Genomic DNA, 27,905 nt, shown 5'->3' on the forward strand with positions numbered 1-27,905 from the left:
TGGTACTCAGATGACCAAATATGGTACCTTTGATGAAACCAGGAGTGTATGCGAGGTAAGAGCTGGCGCCAACATTTATTTATTTATTCTTTTAGTTTTTGGGCCACACACAGCAGTGCTCAGGATTTACTCCTGGAGATACTCAGGGGACCATCTGGTGTGATGAGGTCAAACATGAGTCACCCTGGCCTCATAATTTTAAAAGGTTAATTTTGAGGGCAAGTGTTCCTCTCAAGAGTTGCTTGGGAGATCCAAGGACACTATTAGTGAGTCTCAGCTACATGGGACTTTAGTTTAATGTTGCTCAGAATGTTAGGAACCCCTGGCAATACTCAGGGTTTACTTCTGGCTCTGTGTTCAGACCTCACTTCTGGTGGGTCTCAGGAGACCCAAGCTGGTGTCAAGGATAGAACCCTGTTCAGTCATGTAAAACTAGCAGTCTATATACACTATACTATCTCTGCAGTCCATAGAAGCATAAGGCTTTTTTTCTTGGCTCTTTATCCTTTCAACATTCTTCCTAAATAGTATGGCTCCCCTGACACAACCCCTCTGGTTATTTATGCCCATACCCTTTCCTTTCATTTCCAATCAGTGCTATCGACTTCTCTGTCCTCACACTGACTGGTCAAGAAGTGCCTTTATGTACTAGCAGCTTCTTGTGCTATTCAACTGAACTAAATATCTTCTCTCTCTCCTCTCTCATCACCATGCTGCCAGTCAGTGGGAATTTTTAAGTGATGTGTGAAACTGGTAATGGGAACCCTCATGGGACATCTTGCTGGAAACAAGATTCATAGAACATTTGTCCCATCAAGACACTGCTGTGGGCCTGCTTTTACTTAGTAGCTGCTGGGTATTGAGGGTCATATACATGGGAGGTGGGCATATAGGACAAATAAAATGTGAGCAACCTCCCTCACCAAGATAGATCCTCACAGCAGCTACAACTGAAACTCCCAGGGAGGAGCTAACTAAGGCAGCGCCCAGTGGGTCAGGTGTACCTGACACAGTGACAACACTGATGGGCAAGGGCCTGGGATGTGCTAAAGGACATCAGAGACTGAAAGGTCTTTCCTTCCTCATTGACTCTCAGCAACGCAATGTGCAGGGGGACTCCAAAGTCAGGCAGAACTGAATAAACATCCCAGCAGTGGGGTGTGGCACAGTGATTCCTTAGGTTTTGTTTGCTGTTGTTTTTGGACCATGTTAGGAGGTGCTCAGGCTTGCTGACAGGCTTGGGAGACCATATGGAATTGAACCCAAGTCAGTCACATATTAGACAAATGCCCCCACACACTGTACTATTGCTCCAGCCCCTGATTCCTCAGTTTTATGTGCAGCAGGATTCAACAGGGAAGACCAAGGCTCAGGCAATACCATAAACCATCCAGGTCATCTGCACTGTTGGGTCAAGCAAACTGCTTATGGATGTGTGTGTAGCTGAATAGGATCATCAGAATTTACCTACCAACCCAGAGTTTATAGGAATAACAAGAAATTCTCTCCTAGGCATACATGTTCTAAAACTGAAATATGAAACAAAAAGAGTCGTGGGGTTCAACCCTTTTTCAAACTCTGACTCTTGACATGGATGGTCTGTTGCTTAATATCTACTTTTCACAGAGAAGGTTGATGAAACAGCCCCACTTTGTTCAAGGTGCATTCCAAGTGTACCCTTTGGCCTACACAAGGCGCCCCCTTACTCCAGGACATTCTCAGCCTAATCTCCAAAGATTCGCACTCAGAAAAGGAAGAAACAAAACTTGCGTGGGAGAGGGGTCACTTTCCTAGCCTTTATTTCAGGGGCTCAGAAAGAAGGAGGATTTGATTTTGGAAAGTTTTAAATTTCTCAAGTGGGGCCTCTATTAATTTGCAAAAGCAATGTTTTTCATTAAGTGTGTGATAAACCAGAGGAGGACACAGTTCAATATATTTTTCTAACATGCATTAATTATAATACATTGAAAATTAAGCTCTGTGTGTGTGTGTGTGTTTCATTACAAGGTTAAAGGTTCTTACCAAAGTGTCAGCCAAATCTTTCTGATAGAGATATATCCGAGAAGATCCTTCGAGAGATTTGGAGATGGCCAAGTCATTTGGTTGAAGTTCATGCTTTTCTTTATTTAACAACAACAAAAGTAATTAGAAAAACAAGTATAGCAGAAGAGATTTACAGTGCATATTAAAAGTGAAACTTGTCAAAGACAAATATTTAATTAGGTTCCATTCATGAAATATTTATAATGACACCAAATATTGCTTCTCATTATCTACCAACCTAGGGTCCTCTTATGACTCATAATATTAACTCATTCTGGGGCTGGAGAGATAGAACAGAGGATAAACACTTGCACTGCACACAGCTGACCCAGGTTAGATCTCCAGAATCCCGTACAGTCCCCTGACTGCACAGCCAGGAATAAGACCTAAGTACTGCTGAGTATGACCCCTAAACAAACAAATAAACAAACAATAAAACCCCAAATCCTCATTCTTTAGAACACAGAACAATTGGGGAAAGAAAACAAAAGTGAAGTCCACTCATAACCTAGACTGATTAAGTTATGAGAAGAGTTTACTTTTACTAAAAAGCATAATGATGTCAGTGTTGCAGGCAGAGAGATAAGGGGGTCCTGGTAAATATATTGGAAAAAGCAATATCTGAAATTTAAACCGGCCTGAAAGCATGAATGCCTTTGAGACACAGGACCCAACTAAGACCAGAAAACCTTTAAAAAATCCAAATTCCAGGCCTAAACTCTGGCTGCACACTTTGGGGGGAGAGGCTACATCCCTGGAATAAAGGCAATACTAAGAAACTCAGAATGCCATCAACAGCCATAAGCTCATGTTCTTGGCAACTGCCCTAGAAAAGGATTTTGGGACAGTTTAGAAAAACTATATATAAACTAACTTAGCAGATGGAAAAGTGAGCACATTCCTGCCTCTTTGCCTGTGATACCCATCACCTTTATTCTACCCTATGGCTCCTTTGGCCAGCATGCTTACTTTAGAGACTATTTTCCTACATATCCCTGCTTGAGATGTGTACTTTGTTCCTTTCATTCTGGAGAAGCACTCATATTCTCTCAAATACAAATCTCTCTCTTTCCTAGGCTTTATTTCCAGAATAAACTTATTGAACTTCACTAATCATCTCCTCCTGAAATTCTGAGAGAAGGCAAAAGATCTGAAAGTCTGGGTATTTAAGACTGACTTTCCTGTCCTGCAAAGAACAATTCCTTGCTCCAGCATGGGTGCTGAGGCAGGAAAAGAAAAAAGCCACAGCTTCCATTCTCGACACTGCCACCAAGGGTACTCCACTTCTGGGAGTCACATCTCCCACCAGCAATGGTAGGACTGGTAATATTTGGGTCTACAGATATTTATTCTGGTATTTATGTAAGTCTGTGTATCCACACACAAATACCAGTCATTGCCGTGACCACTTACACATTCATAGGTATTATGCCAATATAAACTTGTAATTATTCCATGGATAGTTTCATATTCTGAGTTTATTATTATAAACACTGACTCACTTGTCAAAATTATTTATATAGTCATTTAATTGGATATATAACCATCTGGCATGCCATCATTTAATCTTTCCTCTACTTTACATTTAAGGCTTTCTAGTTCTTTCAGTCATATAAATTAGATGGCAAGATATATACCAAGTGTTAGAACAGGGTCTGGCATATAATAGGGGTTTGATAAATGGGCTCTATTATTACAGCAGCAAGACTATATATTGTTGAAGTCAACATGCTTGTGCATTAATCTTTGGCTGCTTTTAGATTACTTTTTTAACATAGATTTCCAGAAGTAGAGTTACTAGATCATAAAGCATGTTTTTTTGTTTGTTTTGTTTTGTTTTTTTGGGGTCACACCCTGCAGCGCTCAGGGGTTAATCCTGGCAGGCACAGGGGACAATATGGGATGCCGGGATTCGAACCACCATCCTTCAGCATACAAGGCAAATGCCCTACCTCCATGCTATCTCTCTGGCCCCCAAAAAGCATGTTCTTAAGTTTTTTTTAAATATAAAATGCTACCTTTTTTCTTAATTATTTTAAAAGAAAACAAATTACAAATTCCTGAAAAACCAGAATAAAACATACACACTGATCAGAACTTTGATGTTCTACTAAAACCAAAACTCGATTCTTAGTTTATTTTCTAATTCTTGACTATTACTTGTAGAGTTGTATATTTTTTTTCAATATTTTCTATTTCCTTCACTGGTTTCTGTCCCCATTCTTCAACCATTTCCCTACCAGAGTTGCTGTGCTTTTATAGAATAGCCATTTTTCACAGAAAGATGTCCTCTTTCTAACCTCAAAACCAGAGGGAATTCAAGTAAATTATAGGGAAACTCAATTTGATGACATGACAACAAAACCAGGTTCTCTTAAGGTAACCCTTCCTAATCCAGCATGATTAAAAAATGCAATACTTCATATAGCTTTTCTTAGGAAACTTAATCAATTCAAGTGCTAAATTTTGTTTTGAACATTCCTACTCATACGGAGAACAGAGATGATAATCCAATATATTCCTTACAGCCAAGCATTAGAAAGATCAATAGTTCTGTCATGTCAGACTCATGTACTAAATGGCCCCACAGCAGGCTGAAATGTTCTTTTTTTTCCTCTTTGTTTAACCCTGATTACTAGCAACCATTGTGTGTCCACATATGCCTTTGATCCGAATTTATATCAGCCATCCCACAAACTTAATACAAAGCAAAATGTTAGGACCTTCAATTTTTTTAATTTGCTAAGAAACATTTTTCTTTTCAGTGTCACTATTCCACAAAAGATCAGAGTTGATAGAATTATAAGCTCTGAATAACTGGGTGAGTTGCTATTACTACATACACAAACTTAATCTGGATTCAAAGTGCTTAGAAATCTATTGGCTGACAGAATGATAGAACTGTGACATTAAAACCTAATCCAGAAAACCTACACTAACATCTTTAAAATCTTTCTGACAAAAAAAAATTCCTTTTGGACTGGAAAAATCGGACAGCGATAGGGCATTTGCCTTGCACGGATGCAACCAGAGACGGACTGGAGACAAACCTGAGTTTGATTCCTGGCATCCCATATGATCCTCTGAGACTTCCAGGAGCTTTATCTGAGCACAAAGCCAGGTATAACCCCTGAGCGATGCTGGATATGACTCAAAAGCCAAACAAAAAAAAAAAAGCCCACCTTTTTTCCCTTTTCATTTGGAAGTAGAATTTTAAAATGTTCTTGATTGATTGTAAACTGTAACTAGAACAGGAGTATATTCAGCTCTGGTTCTTTTTTTTTTTTCAGAAAATTATTTTTGTTAGGAGGAGATAATGAATGATAAGCAGAAAGGATCTTTTCAGTGAACTGATTTGGGCTACATTTGGCAGAGCTCAGGAGTCACTCCCCACTCTGTACTAAAGAGCGGCTCCCTCTGGGACCAGGTGTTTCCAAGGATAAATCTGAGGTTGGCTGTATGCAAGGCAAATATCTTAATGTCTATCCTATCCAGCCCCAGAAAGGTCATAGCAAAGCCACAATTTGACAAAAAATGTATTAACATTCCTGAATGTGTCGAATGAGTGGAGATTTTCTTGATGGTGAGTAATAGGTGTATACAAATTAGACAGCTGTTTGCAACCTGCTGAATGCAATTTCAGAGTACAGTTATTTCCCAGCCATCAAAATGACAGGCACAGTGAAAGAGCCACATACATGTTCATTTTCAGGAGCATGTGCGGATCTGGGCTCAGTGTTCAGAGGAGCAGCCCACTATATAGGCCAGTTCTGTGGTGCACTGGCTACCTAATAACGCAGTAGTGCCTTCGATTCTAAGCAAAGCTTAGAGGGCTAGAGTGCTAGAATAGTGCTGCTTTATCACAGGTAGGGTGCTTCCCTTACACAAAGATTTGATCCATGGCACCCCATATGGTACCCCGAGTCCTTAAATGCAGAGCCAAGAGGAAGCCCTGAACACCACCTGCCTGGGGGCCCCAAACCAGCACAAAAAACTCCAGAAACCAAACAAAGCATAACATTGTCGTGAATTATTTTGATTGTTGTCCACTTTAACCAGAATTTGTGTGATACACCTGGGTTCCCTGAACTATGAAACAATCTAAAATTCCCGAATTAAAACAGACAGACCACCAATTTCTCAAGATTTTTGCCCTTTGTCCTCTGGCTGCTGCTTGGTGAGGAGGGAGGAGGCAGAGCTGAGAGCAAGGAGAGAGGAGAGTAAGGAGAGGAGAGGCCTAGACCTGGCTGCAGGGCTATGCTCCTGGCCTGAGAAACAAAGCGAGAAAAGCAATATCTTGTGCCACGTTCAGAGCCCTTCCCTATGCGCTGCATTCTCCAGGCTCCAGCCTGACAACCCAGGGTAACGGGGTCCTATGTTCTTCATCTGCTTGCCTCCCCCTCTCTGGCCAATTAGCTCACACTCCACTCTATTTTTCAACTGCTGAGCTAAGTTGCTTCCTTTGTATTTTTCTTTCTTCCCTAGGGTTAATGGGATAGTGAATAAAGACCATAAGCCCAAAAGGAGACCAACGGCATAGGGGTCCCACTGGCTCCAGTGAAGGCGAAGGGGTCGGGGAGATCAATAGTGTCAGCTTGTAATCTCTGTGATCTTATTCAACAGGGACAATAAACCATTCTCCGAGGAGGTGAGGAGGTGGCAGGCTCAACAAAAGGTGAAGCTCTAAGCAGGCCTCCCTTCCTTCCACTCTCACTTAAGGAGCAACTGTCCACTCCGCAAGCTTCTAAATTTCTCTTCAGTTTGCATTTCTAGTAGCAGACTGTTAAATTCGAGCACAAGGACTAGTTTGAATCTGTCTTCTTTCCTATTCCCTGAAGTCATTTCATCCTTGAACAATTTTCCAAGTTAATTTCAATATGAAAATAGATGGCTTATCTAGAGCACAAAACTTGCACTTGCACAATTTAGTTCAGAATAACTTGTGTGCCCCTCTATATTCAGTTCTTGGGGAGAAAAATCCAGCACCCAGCAGTCCCCAATAGTTTCCATGGAAACACCTCTGGTAGGCAGCATCTTATTGTGCCACTGGGCATCCAACTGCAGACCAGAGAGGTGAGTTGTGTGCTTGCTCTGCAAAAATCATTCACTCTCTTCCTTTGGTGGAAACGGCAGGAGATTAGCAGACAAGGTCGGATAAGAACTTACCCCCAGAGAAAGTGATGGCCACCAAAGCCAAGTCCTCTTCCACATGCTGAATCTTGTCTGCTACAATTTTCAGGATCTCTTGGGCTGTGCTGGAAACCTTTGCCTTCACGCTGACATAGGAGTGCTCCGTTATATACACGTGGCAAAAAACTGCACACACAAAAAAAGGATGTCTAGTCAACAGAACTACAGGCCTGTGGCTGGGGCCTGTAGAAATCAAAGTCACCACCTTTCTGATCTCAAATATAAAGCCAGGATTTTTTTCCATCGACATACAAATGAGATAAAAGATAAACTATGAGTGTACACATGTAAACTTCAAAGCAAATGTTGGTATGGGTGTTGCTAAAACCATAGCATTTAACAAATAGTTGTTTATATGTTGACAACAGATTTGAAAGAGAAACCCCCCCCCCCGCCCCCATGCCACAGAGAAATTGAGAAAACATTCTTTTTGTTTTTAAGCAATAGTTGGTGGTACTCAGGGCTTATTCCTAGCTCTAAACTCAATGCTCACTCCTGTCATGACTCTTCAGGGGTCTGAGATTGAACCTGAGTCAAATGTGTGCAAAGCAAGTGCATTACCCACTGTACGATCGCTCCAGACCCAGAAAAATGTAATTTATTTTTTGGTTTTGGGGTCACACCCGGCAGTGCTCAGGGGTTACTCCTGGCTCCACACTCAGAAATCGCTCCTGGCAGGCTTGGGGGATCATATGAGATGCTGGAATTCGAACAAGTGACCTTCTGCATGAAAGGCAAATGCCTTACCTCCATGCTATCTCTCCGGCCCTGAAAAATGTAATTTTTAAGAAAAACGAAGATCTGTCCCACAGTATCTAAATGTAAGTAGACTTTATAGCTTAATAAACACATGAACAAAAAGAGGCCAGAGGTCCTGAAAATTTATTCTCTTTGACACTCGGCCTGGAAAATAATATAATTAAATCCTACAACAAATAGACAAGGAAGGTTACCATCTCAAGAATTGGAACTCAGTGAATTTTATTTGCTTTTTCATTTGGTACATCTACACATATGTCAAGGAGAACCACTGAAAAGCCATATTATTTACAAATACAATAGAAGAGAAGCAGCAACCTTGTGACTGCTGTTTAAGTGTTCAAGAAGCAGAGCAAACAGTGAAGGCTCACACTCAGAATTCTAGAACCTAGGGAAAAGCTAGTGGAAGGAAAAAGTCGCAAAGTCACAGCACATTCAAGGCCCAATTCTACTTCCTGCCTCTGCATTTGACTCAAATTTTAAGCAAAAATCAGGAAGCCACTTTGTCCCGTTATACAATATTGATGTGGATGTCACCACCTTTAGGATGTTAAAAACGTGTTTTCCTTTGAACGAACTTGGGAAGCTTTCTTCATGGTGGACCTGGCCTCTTTCTCATCAAGGAGCATGACCCTAGGACAAGGGGCTTTCCTGACATGGGCCATAACAGTTTTGCTTGGGAGAAACTGTAATTGCATGTCCTTCCTACTATTCCTTCCAAGATTTCCTCTTCTAGATTTCAGGGAGAGAGTCATCCAACCCTCTGTATGTTTGCTTTACTGACCTTTTTGATTTCTCTTTATCTCAGATTCTCTTTTACATTATTTTCTTTTTCCTTTCTTTCTGTTTTTGGTTTTGGAATCACCCTTGGCAGTTCTTGGGACTATGAGGTATACTGGGATCCAACCCTTCAGTATATATTTACCTGTTATATCTCTCTGACATCTTTTTGAAAATAGACCTTCTATCAAAAGCCAGAGACTGAGAAGCAGGGGGAGGACAAGATGAAGGGAAAGGGATGAGGGGCTAGAGCATTAGTATAGTGGGTGAGTAAATCCTGAGTACAATGCCAGGAGTAACCCCTAAGCAGTGCCAGGTGTGGCCCAACGTGCCCCCTCCAAAGAAGGTTAAGGTTATAGGCCACTTTTCATCTTTCCCCCCAAAGTTAGTAAGAGTCTTTTTCTTTCCCAAAGAAAAAATGTCCTTGGTCTCTCAGACACTATAACATCAGCAGGAGAATTGCCAAACTGAAAGCAATCAGAAGAAAAACCATTCTATCTGACTGAAGCTGTGAAAAGGTGGACAGCTGGAAATAGTTAAAGGTGGGGTGATGTGTAACTGTGGGAGATTTGGAAGCATTAGCTGCTCCTCCTACCCCCAAACCCTCCTGCAAATCATACTCACTTTCCTCTGTTTCACTCACAGTTCCTCGGATCTGGAGCCAGTTCTCCTTAAGACTGAATTGGTGGAAAAGGGCTTTATTCTGTGAGAAAGGGGAGGGAGAGAGAACAATGAATGAATGTCCTTCTGCCCTTTGGAAAACCCACCGCTGTTTACAGCATATTCCAAAGGAACCAGCCAACTTTTTATGTGAATCCCACCCATCTAATCTTAGAGGAATAAACTAGAAGTTGCCTTTGTTAGCATATATGGTTGGTGGGAAGGAGCCTGGGCTCTATGACAGATCATAAACAAGGCCAGCGGCCAGCAAAAAGCTTCTATATAGTGTTTCCCAAACAAGCTAAAGAATAAATGCATGATTTTTTTAATATTTGGCTATGACATGCCACCAAGAACTCTTCTGAGAAAGACATAAATTGTTCAGCTTAACCTCAAACTTGCTCTGGAAGAAAGCAAACTTGAGATGATTTAACACTTCTGCTGTAGTCAAATGATGCTTTTTTGTTTTGTTTTATTTTAGGGCCACACCCAGCAATGACGTCAGGGGTTACTCCTGGCTCTGTACTCAGAAATCACTTCTGGCAGGCTCAGGAGACCATATGGGATGCCAGGGATCGAACCCCAGTCAGCCTCATGCAAGGCAAACAGCCTACCCACTTTGCTCTTGCTCCAAACCCTGAATGTTGCTTTTTAAAGAAAAACTTTTTCAGTAGGGGCTACTACTCCCAGGATGGCTGGGGTAGGAGCAAATGGTACAAAGGCTCAGAACTCTGAGCCTTGCACTGTCAGGCATGTGCTCCACTGCTTCACAGTCCCCTCCCTGCACCCCTTGAGAATGGACACATTATTCATTATGAATACCCATCTGATAGAACAGCTTCTAGACAGTTTATGCCTGGCATCTAATTTTGCATTTCTTTCCTCAAGGTGAGTAAAAAACACTTCATTCTTGCTAGCATCACGTTCTGCATGTTAAAAAAAAAAAGCAAATCATTCCCCTAAAAACTGCAAGAGGGTAGCCTTTACAATAAGTAAGTGGGGAACACTGGGCATTGAAGAGATCCCTGTCTGGCTACTTGAGATTTCCATGTCTATTCTCTACTTTTTTTTTTTTTTTGGTTTTTGGGCCACACCCGGCGGTGCTCAGGGGTTACTCCTGGCTGTCTGCTCAGAAATAGCTCCTGGCAGGCACGGGGGACTGTATGGGACACCGGGATTCGAACCAACCACCTTTGGTCCTGGATCGGCTGCTTGCAAGGCAAACGCCGCTGTGCTATCTCTCTGGGCCCTATTCTCTACTTTTTAAAAGTTCCACATAACCATTTGAGAGCATAAATATTGTTAAGACCTCTTTACTTCTCTAGCTTAATTTGCAGCTAAGATTCATGACTAGACACTCCCCTCCCCCACATCAATATTTTAAAATTCTGATGGACATTGATCTGCGGAGACTTAGGAAAATTCTGAAACATCAAACTATGCTGCTGCAAACACAAGCAGAATGTCATAGTCCAGGATAGAGACTGCAATTGGTTCTACATGAGCTCAGGAAGAATGAAGCGAGCAGGAAAGGGCAGGTCAAGTGCAACCCTGTACTTCCCAGACTGACTGACACTTGTGCTAGAGGCGGTATCTTTTTTAATGCTGAATGATTGCCAAGTGAGGCAAGGCAAGGTCTCCAAGAACAGCCAATGCCTTACCTTCCTTTGGGGTGAATATTCATCTACGGTGCTGAAAGAAAAAGGGCAAGAAGTCAGTCTTTGTCCCCGACCCAGAATAATGCACTTATTGTCACTGTATACTAATTTTCAGGCACCAGGCAGAGGTTTTTGCTTTTCAGTAAGACAAAACATAGTATTCATTAACTTATTCTCTTTGGTAGCCTTGACATTGGGCTCTGAGTTTCAAGACACCCAGGGCAGGCAAAGAAACTGCTATGCTACAGTTGTGTTTGGTTGACCTTTCCCCAAAGGAAGAACATCAAGGCAAGAACTGGTTATTCAGTCCAGACACTCCATTTTTCTCCTAAGTAACAGAGAGACATGCCTTTTCATTCTGAGAGATCTGGGTTGAGCTATTGTTATTCTGATACCTACAGGCATCTGTCACAGGGCACCTTTATCAGAATGTTGCTACCTGCAGTGGAACAGGGGACACTGCAGGTTCCCATTGCTACCTAAACTCCAGACTTTCATTGCCAAGTGCCCCCCTGAAGTGCCTCTGTGTAAAACATAGGCCAGCATTGTGGCCAGCTTCACGTATTAGGCAAACCATGGAGTTCACCTAAATCTCAGTATTGTTCTCAGCAAGTAATATTTTTCTCCTGCTTTAGCACACTGTAGCTAGACAAAAATGCGTGAATTTGGATATTCATTTTATGGGAGCGCTGTAGTTACTGCAGATCAATGGTTTAAACCATGAATTAAATAAAGTTCCTCTATTATAACAGATCTGTCTTAGGTGGATATTTTGATGTCAAACTTGCCCTTTTCTTTTTGTTTTAGTCATTTGTTCATAGTTCCATAATTATCTTAGGTTATGCAAACTTATTATAATGCAAACTGCAATAAAAATCAGACTTCCCAAATTCACAGCAGTCAACACAGGTTTTTTTTTTTTTTGGGGGGGGGGGAGGCTACTACTTTTGGCAGTGCCTCTGGGCTATTTTGAGCTCTCAGTTTGGGGATTACTCCAGGGGGGTGATAAAGGGATGATGAAGTCCTGGAGATTACAATCCAGGCCTCCTGCATGCACAGCATATGGTTCTGCAGTCTACTAGATTGTGTCTCAAGCCCCTAATTTCTGAGATTCTAAATATGTGATTTCTGTAACTGGAAGAGTAAGGATTATATATGAATTTCTTACTCTCTAAAATGAATACCTGGAGACATTTATTTTGCTATAGGATCTTTCTTTACTAATTTGAAAGGCCTAAATTAACATTTTCTATGAGAAGTATATTTGCGACGACTGAAATCATAATGAAAGTTTTCCACAACTTGACAACAGATGTGTGCAATGTTTACTAAGTAGAAACCACACTGTAAATCAGGAACAATTTTCCCTGAAGACTAACTTCGTTCGTAGTTATATCTGAGTAATGACTTGATGTATTCATTTACCAAAAGGAGAGTGACTAGTAAATCACTGAGTAGTCAGATATTGGCAGCTAGGAAGACTAATGATAGATACCTCAGGGATACTTAGAAAAAGTCAAAAGTCATTGAGCAAATGGTTTTCTTTAATCTTTTAAAGTTGAGGAATCTATAAAAACCAAGCTTTAAATGTTCCACAGCTTTACTGGGACCTACTTGTAAAACTTTCTTTCCTATTCCATTAGTGATAGCTATGGATTTTCAAGTTGTTGGCTATTTGAATATTTGCATTCAAATGTTCAAAATAAACTATGTATAAGATACCCCAAATTTTGTTTTCTTTCTTGCTTCTGCTACTTTCATGTACTGAAATATGAAGAATTAGTACTTACTGACGACGATGCATTCCAAGTATCTTTTGAAATTCTTTTAATTCTTTTTCAAGTATTGGATATTCATATACATCATCCAGCACATTCCTGTATATAGTCTGAGGGAAAAGAAAAATGGCAGCTGAATTGGGGTGATACCATGGGTATCAACACATGGTTAAATGTGTTGATAACAACAACGATTATCCTACCAGGAAAATTGGGAAGTACCCAGATAGCAATGAGAGATCCTGAATAAGTTTCTATTTGGAAAGTAGGCACTGGCTCTCTTAAAGACTTTTTGAGGATACAGAGTGAATTGGCAACTCAAGAGAACCCTGTTTGGCTATTTTCTATTTAAAAACATAAGATATAAAATCATCGGGGAGGATAAAAATCAATAGAATTGCCCAGTTGTATTAAAAAAAACAAAACATTAGTTTTCCCAAAGTGCTGGTTAAATCAGCTTTTAATTGGAAGTCTAAATGACATCTTAATTTTATATTCAAAGTGGTTTCCTTCATGAAAGGTGGAATTAGTTAGACAATTGCCTTTTCTGAAATAGAAACTCTTCCTTTTTTGTGCTAGCCTGCACTGCTAAGATGGCTTTGATGGCTAAAGGAGTTCATCTGCCTACAAGTTATTTCCAGGGAATCTTTTGGGTTGAGATGTTCACTAGAAAGAATCTGTCAGTTTATCTGTTTCAAATTTAAATCTAAATTAGTATCTACTTTTCAAGTTATTATGGATTAAAATTCTCAAAATAAACCATGACTGAAAAATGTTTCACAATGTACAGATAGACAGTATATAGTGTCCTTATTCTCTATTGAGAATTTTAATCCATAATAATTTGTGAACTAGAACTAGTTCAAACATAGTAAAATCTCAACATATTAAAAATAGCAAGTCTCAGAATATATTTTATTTTACTTTGATTTCCTTTATAATTAAAATGCAAATTAACTTTAAATTAGTGATTAAAAATTTTAATTTTAATTTTAATTTTTTTTTAATTTTTAGTCTGCACTTGGCAGTACTCAGGGGTTAATCCTGGCTCTGGGCACAGGAATCACTCCAGGGGCATTCGAGGAATCGGCCCAGGTTAAAAATGTGCTAGGCAAAAGACCTACACGCTGTGCTATTGCTCTGGCCCTATAATTTGCAGTTTCAATAAAAATTTTTTTGAATAAAAAGTGCTGGAAAAAAAAAAGTGCTGGGGCCAGAGATACAACAGAGGAGAGGGTGTTTGCTTTGCAAGTGGTTGGCCATGGTTTGATCCCTGTATCTCATATGGTTCCCTGAGCCAGGAGTAATTTCTGAGGGCAGAGCCAGGAGTAATCCCTGAGAGTTTCTGGGCATGACCCAAAAACTAAAAAAAAAAAAAAAAAAAAAAAAAAAAAATCTACGTATAAAATATCAGTTCTCGGAAATTAATTTATACTTTGAATCAGAACTCAAGAAGAAGTAAGAAAGGTTGAATGGTTGCAAACTATAAATGATTATTTTAAAAATTCATAATTGAACACAAATTCAATCACTGGAATTAAAAGTATTATGTTACCTTTAAAAACATTTTTGAATGTTCATCTTCATGTAACCAGTCCTTGTACAGAGCAATCCACTGGGAAACGAGATGTAAGACCTTGCGTTTCCGACAAGGGACATCTGAATTTTCTTCTTTACCTTGATACTTCTTAGCAGAATAAGTACAAATGGTTAAGAAAGAATATCAAATATTTAAAAACTGTAAATAGGGGAGGCATGTTTCTTCTTTCCACAAAATATGTTGAAGCATAATTTCTAAAGAATTTACAGTGATCTAAAGATATGTAGGAACACATGTGTAGGGGGAAAAAAGACCCATATAATAATTTGTATAGAGTTGGTTGTAAGCTATGAAGATGAGGGTTAGATGAAGATTACTGAGAGCTGCTTACATAGTCTATAAGCAGCACAGGTTAATGGCACCTCGAGAAATACCAGAGAAATACTGGTTCACTATTTTCAAGGGTGGTTCCATCTGGCTTCACCTCATAGGTAGAGACACTATTTCCACTAAAGTTAAATCAGAACTAGAGCAGATACCCTCTGATCCTCAGAAATTAACATTTCTTAAATGGATGGTACCAGGACCAAACAGTCGTATGATCATTGAGTAGAAATAAAAAATGATCAGCCTTAAACACCAAACCCAAAGTCAACGACAACAGAATTGATACCCAATCTACAATAAGCTATACACAGAAGGAACCAGTTACACTAGCAGTCTGGGGGGCAAAGGAGAGAGAGGATACATGCTGGGAACAGGGGAGGAGGTGGGACAAGATTGGTGGTGGGAATACCCCTGATTCGTTGTCACTATGTACCTTAAATATCACTGTGAAAGACTCGTAATTCACTTTGTTCACAATAAAAATTAAAAAAAAAAAAGAAATTAACATTTCTGCATAACTAGTTACTTCTGAAGTGGCTCATCAACTGATGGGTTTAGTGTGATATTTCAGAGGTCTGGGGATATGCTTTGCTTCCAGGATCCCAGATTCAAACCCTAGCCACTGCATTTGGACTCTCAAGCATAGGGTCAGGAGTAACCCTTGAGGGGCCGGGCGGTGGCGCTAAAGGTAAGGTGCCTGCCTTGCGTGCGCTAGCCTTGGACGGACCGCGGTTCGATCCCCCGGTGTCCCATATGGTCCCCCAAGCCAGGAGCAACTTCTGAGCACATAGCCAGGAGTAACCCCTGAGCGTTACCGGGTGTGGCCCAAAAAAAAAAAAAAAAAAAAAAAGGAGTAACCCTTGAGTACCACTGGGTTGGCTGGCCCCAAATCAAAAAAAAGAATGCAGCCTTCATTGAGAATAGATCAATTTCTAGAGCATAATTTGTGATGATTCAATGCCCATCCCTAAGAATTTTCTTGAAAAGAGAATTAGTTACATGTGCACACATAAAGGACAGTTAATTTTCATTTTTACTGAAATAAAAAATAAAATAGAAATAACCTAAATGTTCCTACCATAGAGGATTGTTATCCAGATTATTATGTATTAATTATTTTGTGGACAACCAAAAGAATAAGGGCATCATAGCACATACTGACAGAACACACAATACTGATTATGAGTAGGAAAGCAGTCAAAAAATGTTAGAACAATCCATTTCTATCAACAGTGCTTACTTAATGCATTACATGATTGCATTCATTATCTGAAAATAAATACACTAAACCTAACAATGGTTTCTCAAGTCAAAGAGTTTTTAGGGTACATAAATTATTTTCATTATTCTTAAAGTCATCTCCTTAGTATAAAATGAGCAAGTAGTAACTGCTGTAAAATGATATGAAATTGGGGCCGGCGAGGTGGCACTAGAGCAGGGGTCTCAAACTCAAATTTACCTGGGGGCCACAGGAGGCAAAGTCGGGGTGAGGCAGGGCCACATAAGGGATTTCACAAAAAAAAAAGTCCTCAAACGTCATAATTAACAGTTTTAATTATTTCTTCTGAACATAAATAGAACATTGAGTGAAGATCATGAACAGTTCTTCTGAACATGGCATCTTTTGCCTATTCCTTGCTGCCAGAGACTTGACAGCGCTTCTTCTCACAAATCTGAACCACATTTGACTTTAGAGAGGAAGCAGTTGAGACCCTCAGTATGGCTTGAAGATGATCATTATTAAGTCAAGACCTGTACTTTGACTTATTGAAGTTCAATGTGGAGAATAAAATTTCAGACAAATATGTGCTCCCAAAAAGGCACATGGTGCGCTTGAACATTAGGGAAAGCTCAGGGAAGCTGCGGGGCAATTCTCTCAAAAATTGCCCAGGCATGTCTGCTTTTCCACTAATCTCCCTGAACTTGGCTTTGAGATCAGAGTTGCATTGCAGGTCAATAAGCTCCATTTGAAGCACAGGAGGGGCACCTTACACATCAAAGGAAAAGGGATCCACAAAAATTTGGAAAGTGGCTCTGTGCTTTTTGAAGTTTGCAAATCTGTGATCAAATTCCTTCTCTAGCTTAAAAATAGCATCAACATATTTCTCACCACTGAATGGTATGCCTGCATCCACAAGTTCCTTGCATGCTGGAAAATGGCAACGGTTTGTCTGAGAGAGCTTGGATTTCCATAACACAAGTTTTGTGGAGAATGCTCTCAAGTTGTTATAGGCAGCACTGATAAGCTGCCCCAAGCCTTGTAACATCTTGTTTAGGACATTCAGCTTATGTGTGATGTCAATAAGAAAAGCTAAGTCCATGAGCCATTTGTGATCACTCAACTCAGAAACAGCATTCCCATCCTTCTCCATGAAGGCTTTCACTTCTTCTGTCAACTCAAAAAATCTTTTCAGGACATTTCCCCTGCTGAGTCAAGTAACCTCAGTGAAATAGAGCACATCTCCATATTCTGACTCCATTTTCTCTAAGAAAGCATGGAACCTCCTGTGCTTTAAGCCCCTGGATTTGATTTGGTTGATGCATTTCACAACAACAGACATCACATTGTCAAACAGCAGGCATTTACTGCAAAGGGCCTGCTGATGGATAATGCAGTGAAGAGCAATGGCCTTCTCTACATCGTCCTCTTCAAGTTTTGTTTAAACAAGTGCCACCAGTCCATTTTCCTCCCTGTCATCGATGGCGCTCCATCGGTTATTATTCCAATAATACCTCTTCCATGGCAAACCTGCATTCTCAATGGCATCACACAGATGACAAAATATCTCATTAGTGGTGGTCTGGCCATGCATTGGAATTATTGTGAGCAGCTCCTCTGTCAATTCAAAATTGCAATTAACACCACAGACATAAATTGTGAGCTGCGCAGTGTCTGTTATATCTGTGCCCTCATCAAGAGCAACTGAGTATGCATCAAAACATTTGGCTTTCTCACACAGTTGATGATGAATGTCACTTGACATGTGAGAAATGTACTCTGCCACAGTGTAGGCAGAAAGGCTGATTTTACTAAACTGACCTTTCTTTTCTGGACAGATAATACTTGCAGCCTGTAACATGCATTTTTTTTTTAAACAAACTCTCCTTCTGTGAATGGTTTCCCTGCCTTAGCAATCATCTCACTAACCATGAAACTAGCTTCAACTGATGCAACATTCTCTTTGATTGCTTTCTTGAAGAAATCTTGTTGCCTCATTAGACATGCTTTAAGATTGGCAACCCGCTTGGCTCTCTCATTTCCTTGATATTTTGCACATTCCTCAGCATGTTTAGTTGAGTAATAGCGTTTCAAGTTGTATTCCTTGTGTACTGTAACTTTCTCTGAGCATATAAGACATGTGAGGATGCCCCTGTGCTCAACAAAGAAATACTGTGTCTCCAACTTTTCCTGGAAATGTCTGTGCTTGTCATCAATCTTTCTCTTCACTGCAGGCTTTGATGAAGTTATGATGAAGGTATGACAAAATCTAATTCTGTAATAAACTTCTCTCCCTTCTCTCCCTTAGGCCTCCGATAATGCAAGGGACAGCGGGCAGGAGCAGCAGAAATGACGTCTGTGCTAGGCGCAAAGTATTCACGATTATTCGCTTACCGAATATTCGCAATAAAAAATCGCATTAGTAAGAAAAGAAATCACAAAAAATCGCATTAAACATTTGCATACCCTGAACAAAACTGCTTGAGCTATGCAAATGTTTAATGTGATTTTTTTCTTACTAATGTGATTTTTATTGCGATTATTCGGTAAGCAAATAATTGTGAATACTGTGATATTTGAAGGCTGGCCACGGGCCACAAAACATAGTACGGAGGGCCACAAATGGCCCGCGGGCTGTGAGTTTGAGACCCCTGGCTTAGCCAGGAGTAACCCCTGAGCATCAAACAGGTGTGGCCCCCCCCCAAAAAAAAGAAAGAAAACGGTGTGGAAATATAAAAGGCAATAAGACAATAAGCTTTTTATTTTATACTAGAAAGAGTAAAGGGCTTAAGGTGCTGGTTTTCTATCTTGCCGATTCCCCTGTTTGAATCTCCAGTACTACCTGCTTTCCCCTGGGATGGACAGCCTGCAAAGTGATTGCCTTAACCTCTGTAATATCACTGATGCTCGGATGCCCTGATCCTAGTTTTACCCAATAAAAAAACTTACCCCTAGATTTCAAAACTCTGAAGACACAGGCTTGATGAAAACAAGCAGTATATACAGTTAATTCACCATCTCCCCCCAATAGAACATGTGAGAACAGGAGTGCTGCATTTCTAGTGTGGCCAACCCCCCTCCCCATGCCCACTCTAGTCTCTTTGTCTTATTTCATTTTTTCCTTTGGATGTCATTACATTAATATTTAACCTATCCACACTCTACTGCAGGGTTGAATAAATTAGGAAAGGCAGTTAATTTCTAACATGAGGACATCTGTCTAAAGGTAGCCGAGGCTGCATTCTGAAGGTAAAGAAGGATATTGTCTCAGCAGTGCCTGGCACAAGTCGTCAGTTGTCATGAAGACTGTGTAGGTGAGCAGGAAGTCATCAAGGAGGGTCTCTGCAAAGAGCAAAACAAACATAGCTGAGCAAAGACAAGGTCAGGAGCAGCACTGATGGAGAATGAAGGGTAGGGTGGAGAATAGGAGAATTTAAACATATAAATTATAGATACATCATTTATTAAACTCAAGATTAAAAAATATTTTATGTAGAATGACTCAAGCAATGAGGTATTTTTTTGCTTTTGGTGTTTGAAGACTTTCTAAGCAATACCTTTATAGCATCCTTCCCTCCCACCCCTTGCCTAAAGCAGCATTATTTGTTTGTTTGTTTGTTTGTCTTCTCCCCTCCCCTCCTAAAATATTATTTATTTTTGTCCATGAGGATAGATGGATAAACCAATTCATAAATAATGTACTTTTAATAATAAACTGGACAAGATATCTGAGGCTCTCCACTCCTACAGGGAATGAAAGGCTGAAAGTTGTAACAAAATAAGACTTTTTAAAACTCTTTATCTAGTCTTGGGCAAGAAAAAGAGATAGTAAAACCTGGAATACACGTGTATCAGGTTCCACTCTTACCCCTCAAATCCATTATTAAGAAGTTGGGAAAGTGGGGGGTGGTTTTCTTCCTTCTGTGCAAAAGCAAATGAGCTTTATTCTAAGATGTGGTCTCAACCCAGTTAACCCCAAGTTAACCAGTTGGTCATACTAATGAAGAATTTGGATTAGGTATTTAAAATTGTGTGTCTTTCAAGACAGTTTTTAGATAAAATTCAAATCACACAAAGCCATCATGTCTGTCTGAACTTCTAGGATATTTTCAAACACAAGTTAAAACACTCTCACTGTGACACGATAGGTCAGTAATGTTACCAAGTGCAGTGTTCCTTTATACAAAATCAGGTTCATGGAACCACTGATTTCTCTTGTTTGGTTAGAAATGAAGTGTGTCTTAGTCTGGGGGACTAGATCCCCCCACGCCAGAATGACCTTCAGGGCCAGACCTGGTAACCTGGGCCCTGAGGGAATGGGGGTGGAGGAAAACTTCTCCTTTATGCATCCAAACTGCAGAGGCGAGAGCTGGGCTCAGAGACCTCACATGCCAGGACAGCTAGCCAAAGGAAAATTCCCATATCCATACCTGACCCCCTGCAGGGGTGTCTTTTCTTACTGATAACCATTTCCAAAAGCGAATGTGCCCACGCGACAAATACCCTTTTTAAAATCGTCTAAAAATATTCTAATTCTTGACTATAGGAAAGGAAATGGAATACCCTATATATGGAGGATAGCACTCAAATAGATCTCTGAAGTCTGTGTATATGTGAACGTTACTTTCTATACAGTGGTCCTCTCTGACTGCCAAACCTAATCCATAAACAATTCATCTATACAATGTATAAAGCCCGTCTTATATATTGCCCCTCCCCCACCTAGAGACCCTTCTACTCCTCATCTCCCAACCTGGATTCGTTATCTTCCCCTTATTTAACCTTCTTTACCCTCAGTTCTTAACTCGATAGGCACCAAGACCGACCTTTTGCCCCCAACAGATCACCATCCAGCTCCTTAATGAAAGACATCCTCTCAATCCCCCAGCTCGAGTCTCAGCAAGAAACCACAACCAACACGCCTGCTGACTCAAACTTTGTGGCCCCTCTCACCCCCATCAAATCGTGGACTGTTGCATGATATCGAAATCAGCTTCAGCAAAACCCCCCAGCTCAAGGACACTACAGGACTCCGAAATGCCACAAATCATATCCCAATCTTAAGACCAAGGTCTATGATACGAAAAAGTGCCTTGGATTTCACCCCCCACAAGAATATCTCAAAAGACCTAATTGGGAGGCCTATATTGCCTATGTAAGCTTAATACCTTTATAATAATGCATCTTAAGATGTGTATTCCTAAACATACAGATAGCCTCCCCCATCACTTGTTTACTTCAAATACCTTTTTTTTTCCTTTTCTTTTAATTTACTTTTTTTTTTATCTCAGTTTTATCTATTTTTTCTGTTTTTTATACATACATATTTTCTCAGTTTAGGTGCTGCTTGGTACAAAAACTAAGAAAACGTCTTGCCTGAGATAAAAGCTCAGACCACACCACAGATATTGTGTGTGTAGCCTGTCATCCTTACCCGGAATAGCACCAGCAATACAAAAGGACACCATACGTTTTTGTATAGGCACAGTAAATAAGGGGAAATCATGGACTCAGACACAAGATCTTATCTTCTAAGGATAAGAACTCACACTTTTTACACAAGGGTGCCTCCCATCCTGGCCATATGTCATGTGGATAACACTCAGTCTCCACGAGATTGGACAGTGCTAGTTCATTCTCAAATCCCAGATCCCAGACGTAGAACTGAAACAACTCCCTGCAACAATACCAGGAACTAAGCTCCATTTGGGAGATATACTTGTGCCAGTGTTAATGTGACAATGAGGACAGAGAGGAAATGACAACTTGACCTAAGACCCGGAGGTCCTATCACATCACCAAACACTAAGTGGAAATCAGAAGATGTATCGTCTTTTGAACTATGAAAAATAAGAGCACTAACTACAGAAAACTGACTTTGACAACCGTGACTGGTCAGAATTTACCTTGAGACCATTAAGGAAAACCCTACCCTAGACTGTAGCCCAGGACTCTTACAAAAATCAAGATTTCTCAGTACAGAGGTCCAATTTTGACAACAGAGACTGAGCAGAACCTTTGGAACCATAATTTCTTAGACTTCAGCATAGGAAATGAGCAAAAACATGGAGCACATGATACAGAAAACAACACACCAACAATGATGGAACAGAACCTCTAGAACTGTAAAGACCCTATCCTAGATCTTGTCCTAGGACCCATGCAAATACCAAGATTGCTAGCTACAGTGGCCTGATTTTCTCATCCACAACTGAGAGGAAAGTTTCCTGACACCACAAAAAAAAAAAAAAAAAACCCAAAAACCCTGGGATATGGCAATGAGCATGTATGGAGCCAGTTGTTTTTTCCATGACAAAATGCTTCAGGAGTGGGGAAACCCTGAATCTCTTAGGCCACGGGAATTTCCTTCCTTCCCCAATACTTACTGTGCCTATGCAAAAAGAAAAAAGTGGGGGGAACACCAAACCCTGCCACCCCAGCATTCCTTTTTCTTGTTTTGTTTTGTTTTGTTTGTTTTTGATATTATTTTCCTTCTCTTTTTTTCTTCTACTTTTTTCTTTCTTTTTCACTCTTGTGAATATTATTTGGTGATTTTTTTTGTTTGTTTGTTTTGTTTTTTAGTAGTTGATACCAAACTTTTCTTCTCTTTTCCTTAACCTTTTTATCTCCAACAGAATCACATAACTTGAATCATTCAGCCTTATAAATTGAGGGGGGAAATGATGATACCAGGACCTGTCATATGAACATGTAGTGAAAATAAAAAAATTGACCAGACTGGAACACCAAATCCAAAGTCAACGACAACAGAATAGATACCCAATCTACAACAAGCTGTAAAGTGGAGACCAGTTACACTAGTATTCTGGGGGTGTAAAGGAGGGAGATATGGGAGACATGCTGGGAACAGGAGTGGAGGGAGGACAACATTGATGGTGGGAATGCCCTTCATTCTTTGTCATTATGTACCGTAAATAATTCTGTGTAATGCACTTCAGTCACAATAAAAATAAAAAATAAAATAAAAAAAAGAAATGAAGTGTGTTCTGCATTCAATGTGAGATGCATATACAAGGATCAGGGAGCCTTGGGTTGATTTGGGAGTATTCTATGGATTCTTATAGATCAGAAACAATAGTCTACAGCTAACAGTATTTGGGACATCACACATCAGCCCTTACAGTGCTTAAAGTGACAGTCAGACTCACATTCTGGAAAGTTTCTTATAGTATTAGCCTCATGAGGTTGAATTTATTCTCACATCAAGACTCACTGCATTAGTAACAGATTAAAAAGTACACCATTAATTTGAACATAATCAGCCATTTCATTCTGGAATAGCCTTTGATAATGAACTATTACTGAGTATCTAGGATGGCCTGGTAGGATGGTGGCATTAGATTCAATTTGTCATCTTGGAGATAACAATATTTGGTTAAGCACTTTGACCTAGAAATGCTTATTTTCCCCTAAGCTACCATATTCAATATCCAACAGCATTTGCCTAATTATCTCTGTCATAGAAATATTAATTAAAATAAAACAATGAGATAACAAAAAAATGTAGCTCTGGCTTAAATTAACAAATAGAAGAAGAGCTAGAAGGAAATCCTAAAGAGCATAACAGATTACCAATAGTCCTAATTCAAATCTATTTCTATATAACTACTATGTTGTTCTGAGATTCTCTATATGTAAAGAACTTTCCTTTCTTTTCATGTTCAACATTGCTGCACAAGAAAATAACTGAGTGATATGTAATCAGAACAACATACTGCATACGTGAAATAAAAGTGAATTTATTATAGCTATGTTTCAAGACAATGGCTGTCCCTTTGGTATTTAGAGATATTTTTAGAACCACAATGGCTTTATAAATGATCCCCTGAAGACTATTAGCCAACGATAGTCATTTAGAAAGACTAGCCAATCATGGCATCTACATTAAAACACTATAATTCTCTATTATTTTACATAGTGCTTAATTAATAGTAATTTAAGACTAGACAGAAAAGCATCTTTATTTATAAAAGCATCTTTCATTTTTTTTTGTTTTTTTTTTTTTTGTTTTGTTTTGTTTTTGGGCCACACCTGGCTGTGCTCAGGGGTTACTCCTGGCTGTCTGATCAGAAATAGCTCCTGGCAGGCACAGGGGTCCATATGGGACACCCGGATTCGAGCCAACCACCTTAGGTCCTGGATCGGCTGCTTGCAAGGCAAACACCATTGTGCTATCTCTCTGGGCCCAGCATCTTTCATTTAAACAAATTCATAGTTGTCATATGCACTGACATTTTGAATAAAAAGATATATTTCTTTCAATTACTAACTGTAAATACCTAGATATTAATATACAAAAAACCTTTTCATTGAAATTCTACTCTTTAAAATCAATCACCAAATCTAAGCCCAAGTTGTTAGTTTATCACAGACAACAATTTTCAGTCATTCTTTTTGGGATACTCTCCTCTTTCACACATACAAGAGTATTATTGCAGTGGCATTTCAAAATATAGAGAGTACTCTTGCTCTATATCAGAGGCTGAAATCAAAACTAAAAGGCAGCTAATGTTTTAGTTTTAAATATTAAGTACTTTAAAATAAATATATCCTTGAGTTGTCAAAAATCGAATCCTGATAAAAATAGCTTAAAATTTATCTCTAATACTAGCCATGGTGATGTTAAGAAGTTCTGCTATCAACTGCTGCTATTTTACATTTTAAGGCATAGAAAAATTATATTTTTTACTGAAATTTACTTGAGAGTATTTTTCTTAAAGTATAAATGAATACATTTTTCAGTCTTATTTTAAGAGTAGAAGCACTAAAAATTCTACAAGTTATTCCTGCAAAACAAATGTTTCTGGAGCATTCCAGAGTTGTATTGATGTAGACAATAATTGGTTTTGGATCCCTTTTATAGGCTTCTGTTAAGTATTCCAAATAGAGTAATTGATTGAAATGTTTCTAAATTAAATTGAGCATTTTTTGTCTTTAATACAAGAAAAAAAAACTGCTTGAAGCCTAGAAATCATAGAAGTAATCATAGGGTTACTCAGGTACTCTTAAGAGAAATGTGCTGCATGCAATTCTATTTCAACACTTAAAAGCAAAAGACACTGCAATCATGAAGCCATTCATCTGTTAAAGTGAATTACCAAGAAAGCAAAAGGAGAGTTTTGACAGATGACTGTCTACAGTGGCCATTTAGGCTAAGTATGGTAATGGGACTATTCAACACTTCGGTAGTAACTCATATTCCCTAAAGTACTGAGCAGTTTTGTTTCAACTGTATTTCTACTTTAGAAGGAATGGAATTTATAGCACTTGAAAATGTTGTTCTACTCAACCTTTATGAAACAAGAAAAGCTTTATATTTATTTGAAAGGTTCACTTCTGGCCTTGGAATGTTACAATTTTTTTCTTTTTTCTTTAAAAAAAAAAAAAAAGAAGTGGTATCAAAATATACCATGCAATTTGATGAGGTACAAACAAAAAGTTGCAGTGTTCTTGTATGAATCACAGGTTAAAATGCTCTGCCATTAAAAAGGATGCTTCTTTTTCAGAGTATGCTACATTTCTGAAAGCATTATTAATGACCTCAAATGTGCTTTTTTCTTTTTTACCAGCGCTTTTAAATTCATTTAGTTCCTGCATATTTTTACAAATTCCCTAGAGTACTGCTTAGGCATTCTAAAACGATCAACCTTAAAAGCTACTTTTTTTTCAGTGGGTTTTTGGATAGATTGCACAAAGAAATGTGTATTTATGTCATGGTATTTTTTTTTTTTTACAGCAAACTTAAAAAGTTCTCTTGGGGTTAAGGTTTGTGCCTGGCATGTGACTGATCCCTGTGTTGACTCCTGGCAACATGTGGTTCCTTGAGCATCACTTGGTGGGTAAGCCCTGGTGAAAGCCACTGGGCTTGAGCAGTACCACATGATTTGCATTGAAGAATAATATGAGCCACCAGCTATAGGGCTAATAGGGCCAGAAGTGGCACTGGGCCTCTTAGGCAATGCTTGGTAGCCCTCTTCCCCCAAAAGGGTAATCTCTATAGTAACAGGATCTTCCTATCGATTTTGCCTTGCTTGAAGCCAACCCAGGTTCAATCCTAGCATCCTATATTCTTCCCCAAGCACTGCCAGGAGTGATTCCTAAATGCAGAACCACGAGTAATTCCTGAGCATCACTGGGTGTGTCTCTGCCCCTCAAATATGAGGAATGTAAAGGGAATCAGTGAACTGGGTCAAAACCTAAAGTAGCCTTAGGCATGGCTCTAAACCACTCTGGGCCCTAGTTCAATCACTTCTACAATGGACATGCCACTGACGCCCAGTAGAGTTGTTATTAGGGTTAAAGAGAACAATATAGAGTAGCTGACAATCTGCCATACATCTGGCATTCAATAAATACCTGTTCTTTATTTCCCTAAAAAGCATTTGTGTCCCATCTCAATTTATGTCCCCGGTTCTCTAAGTATTGCCAACCCCCACCCACAAATACACACAAATAAAATAAAGTGTGACATAGAAGATACTTTATTGGGAATGGAGAGACAAAGAAGATCAACAATGGTTCATGTGTCCCATCTCAGAGAAGTTGGGATATCCAGCCCCACAAATATATTAAGGCAACCTTTCAACTGAGTTGTAGCCACATAAATGTCACCAAGGATTAAGGAGAAGATGAGACTATAAAATGCCAGAGAAGGTTTCACCAAGCATGTAGTATGTGGTATGTGAGATGACTCCAGATGTTTCAAGAATTGGAAGACAAGGAGTAAGTGAAAAAGTGAGTGTCAGTGTGGCTGAGATACCAACTGATGGTATTTAGGCCTTGTTTAGTCCATTAAGGTATTTTTGTGGGGGCCAGAGAGATAACACAGTGGGTAAAGCACTTGCTTTGCATATGGCCAACCTGGGTCTGAACCCCAGCATCCCATATGGTCCCCTAAATTTTTCAGGAGTAATTCCTGAGTGCATCCCTGAGCATTTGAGTGTGCCCCCCCCCCAAAAAAAAAAGATGTTTCTGTGGTTAGAACAGAGAATTTGAAAGTCAGAAGCAGCAGCAGCCAGTCTACTTCTTTTATGCAAAGCCCACTGGCTACATGCTGGCCTGGCTGGCTTCACACACTGTTTATCATGGGCCTGTGAATCCACACACCCAGTTCTTTGCTATAGTTATAAAATAGTAATGAAACGAATCTGATGGTAGAATTAAAAATTGAAGTATAAGACTGGATGAATTTCCTGGAGTACTTCTGAGTAAAAGTCTACTCAAAGGAGTACACTTACTCTCCTGGGAAAAAGGAAGTATATCTTTTTTAAAAGTTTTTCAAAAAGATTTTCAAGGTGAGAAAGTATGGGAGCAACCATGAAGCATGCCATATCAGGAAAATCAGATGAAAAAGAAAAAATAAGGGGAGGATGGATGAGTTTACTTTGAAAGACCACAAGCGTGGGTTTCCATGTTGAATGAAACTATTTGGCAAACATAACAAAAACCACAGTCTACTTCGGAAGGCAGAGTTATGCTTCCAAATGCTACTGTATGCAGAGAAAGGCTGAGAACATGAATTTTCAGATAGAGTCAAAGAAATAAAGAAACAGTGATGTGAGGGCTGAAAGGGGATTTATGATCACACTGGGGCAGTTGGAGGAGAAAGGGATGTGTTAAGGAATGGAACAGCGGAGGAGGAGCCAAATAGAACTGGGCAAAATGTAATGAGAAAGTAATAGGAGTTAATAAAAAAAAGGACTGAAAAGAGATTATAAATGTCAAAAATTGCTGGAAGGGCATTTATCAAATTGGCATTTAAAGCCCTCAGGGTTTGGTGTGTGGATTGTCCTACACTGATGGCTTTAAAGAGATACCTCTTGACAGAAAGGTAGGAACAGGCTCCAGTGTGAATGAACAAAACTCGGGGT

The 27,905-nt window shown here is 39.5% G+C and overlaps 1 protein-coding gene across 1 annotated transcript in view; it reads right to left on the reverse strand.

The window, feature by feature from the left end:
* The window catches only part of RAPGEF5 (Rap guanine nucleotide exchange factor 5), a 264,811-nt gene that overhangs the window by 30,481 nt on the left and 206,425 nt on the right, over positions 1 to 27,905 (reverse strand). The window contains exons 12-18 of the mRNA XM_049785378.1: positions 19,278 to 19,356; positions 14,424 to 14,568; positions 12,881 to 12,978; positions 11,094 to 11,124; positions 9,397 to 9,475; positions 7,210 to 7,359; positions 2,023 to 2,120 (exon numbers count right to left, since the gene is read on the reverse strand). Of these exons, the coding sequence (XP_049641335.1) occupies positions 2,023 to 2,120; positions 7,210 to 7,359; positions 9,397 to 9,475; positions 11,094 to 11,124; positions 12,881 to 12,978; positions 14,424 to 14,568; positions 19,278 to 19,356 (680 nt within the window). The remainder of the gene's footprint in view (positions 1 to 2,022; positions 2,121 to 7,209; positions 7,360 to 9,396; positions 9,476 to 11,093; positions 11,125 to 12,880; positions 12,979 to 14,423; positions 14,569 to 19,277; positions 19,357 to 27,905) is intronic.

This window comes from Suncus etruscus, chromosome 13 (genome assembly GCF_024139225.1).
Source record: "Suncus etruscus isolate mSunEtr1 chromosome 13, mSunEtr1.pri.cur, whole genome shotgun sequence".
Lineage (NCBI taxonomy): Eukaryota > Metazoa > Chordata > Mammalia > Eulipotyphla > Soricidae > Suncus > Suncus etruscus.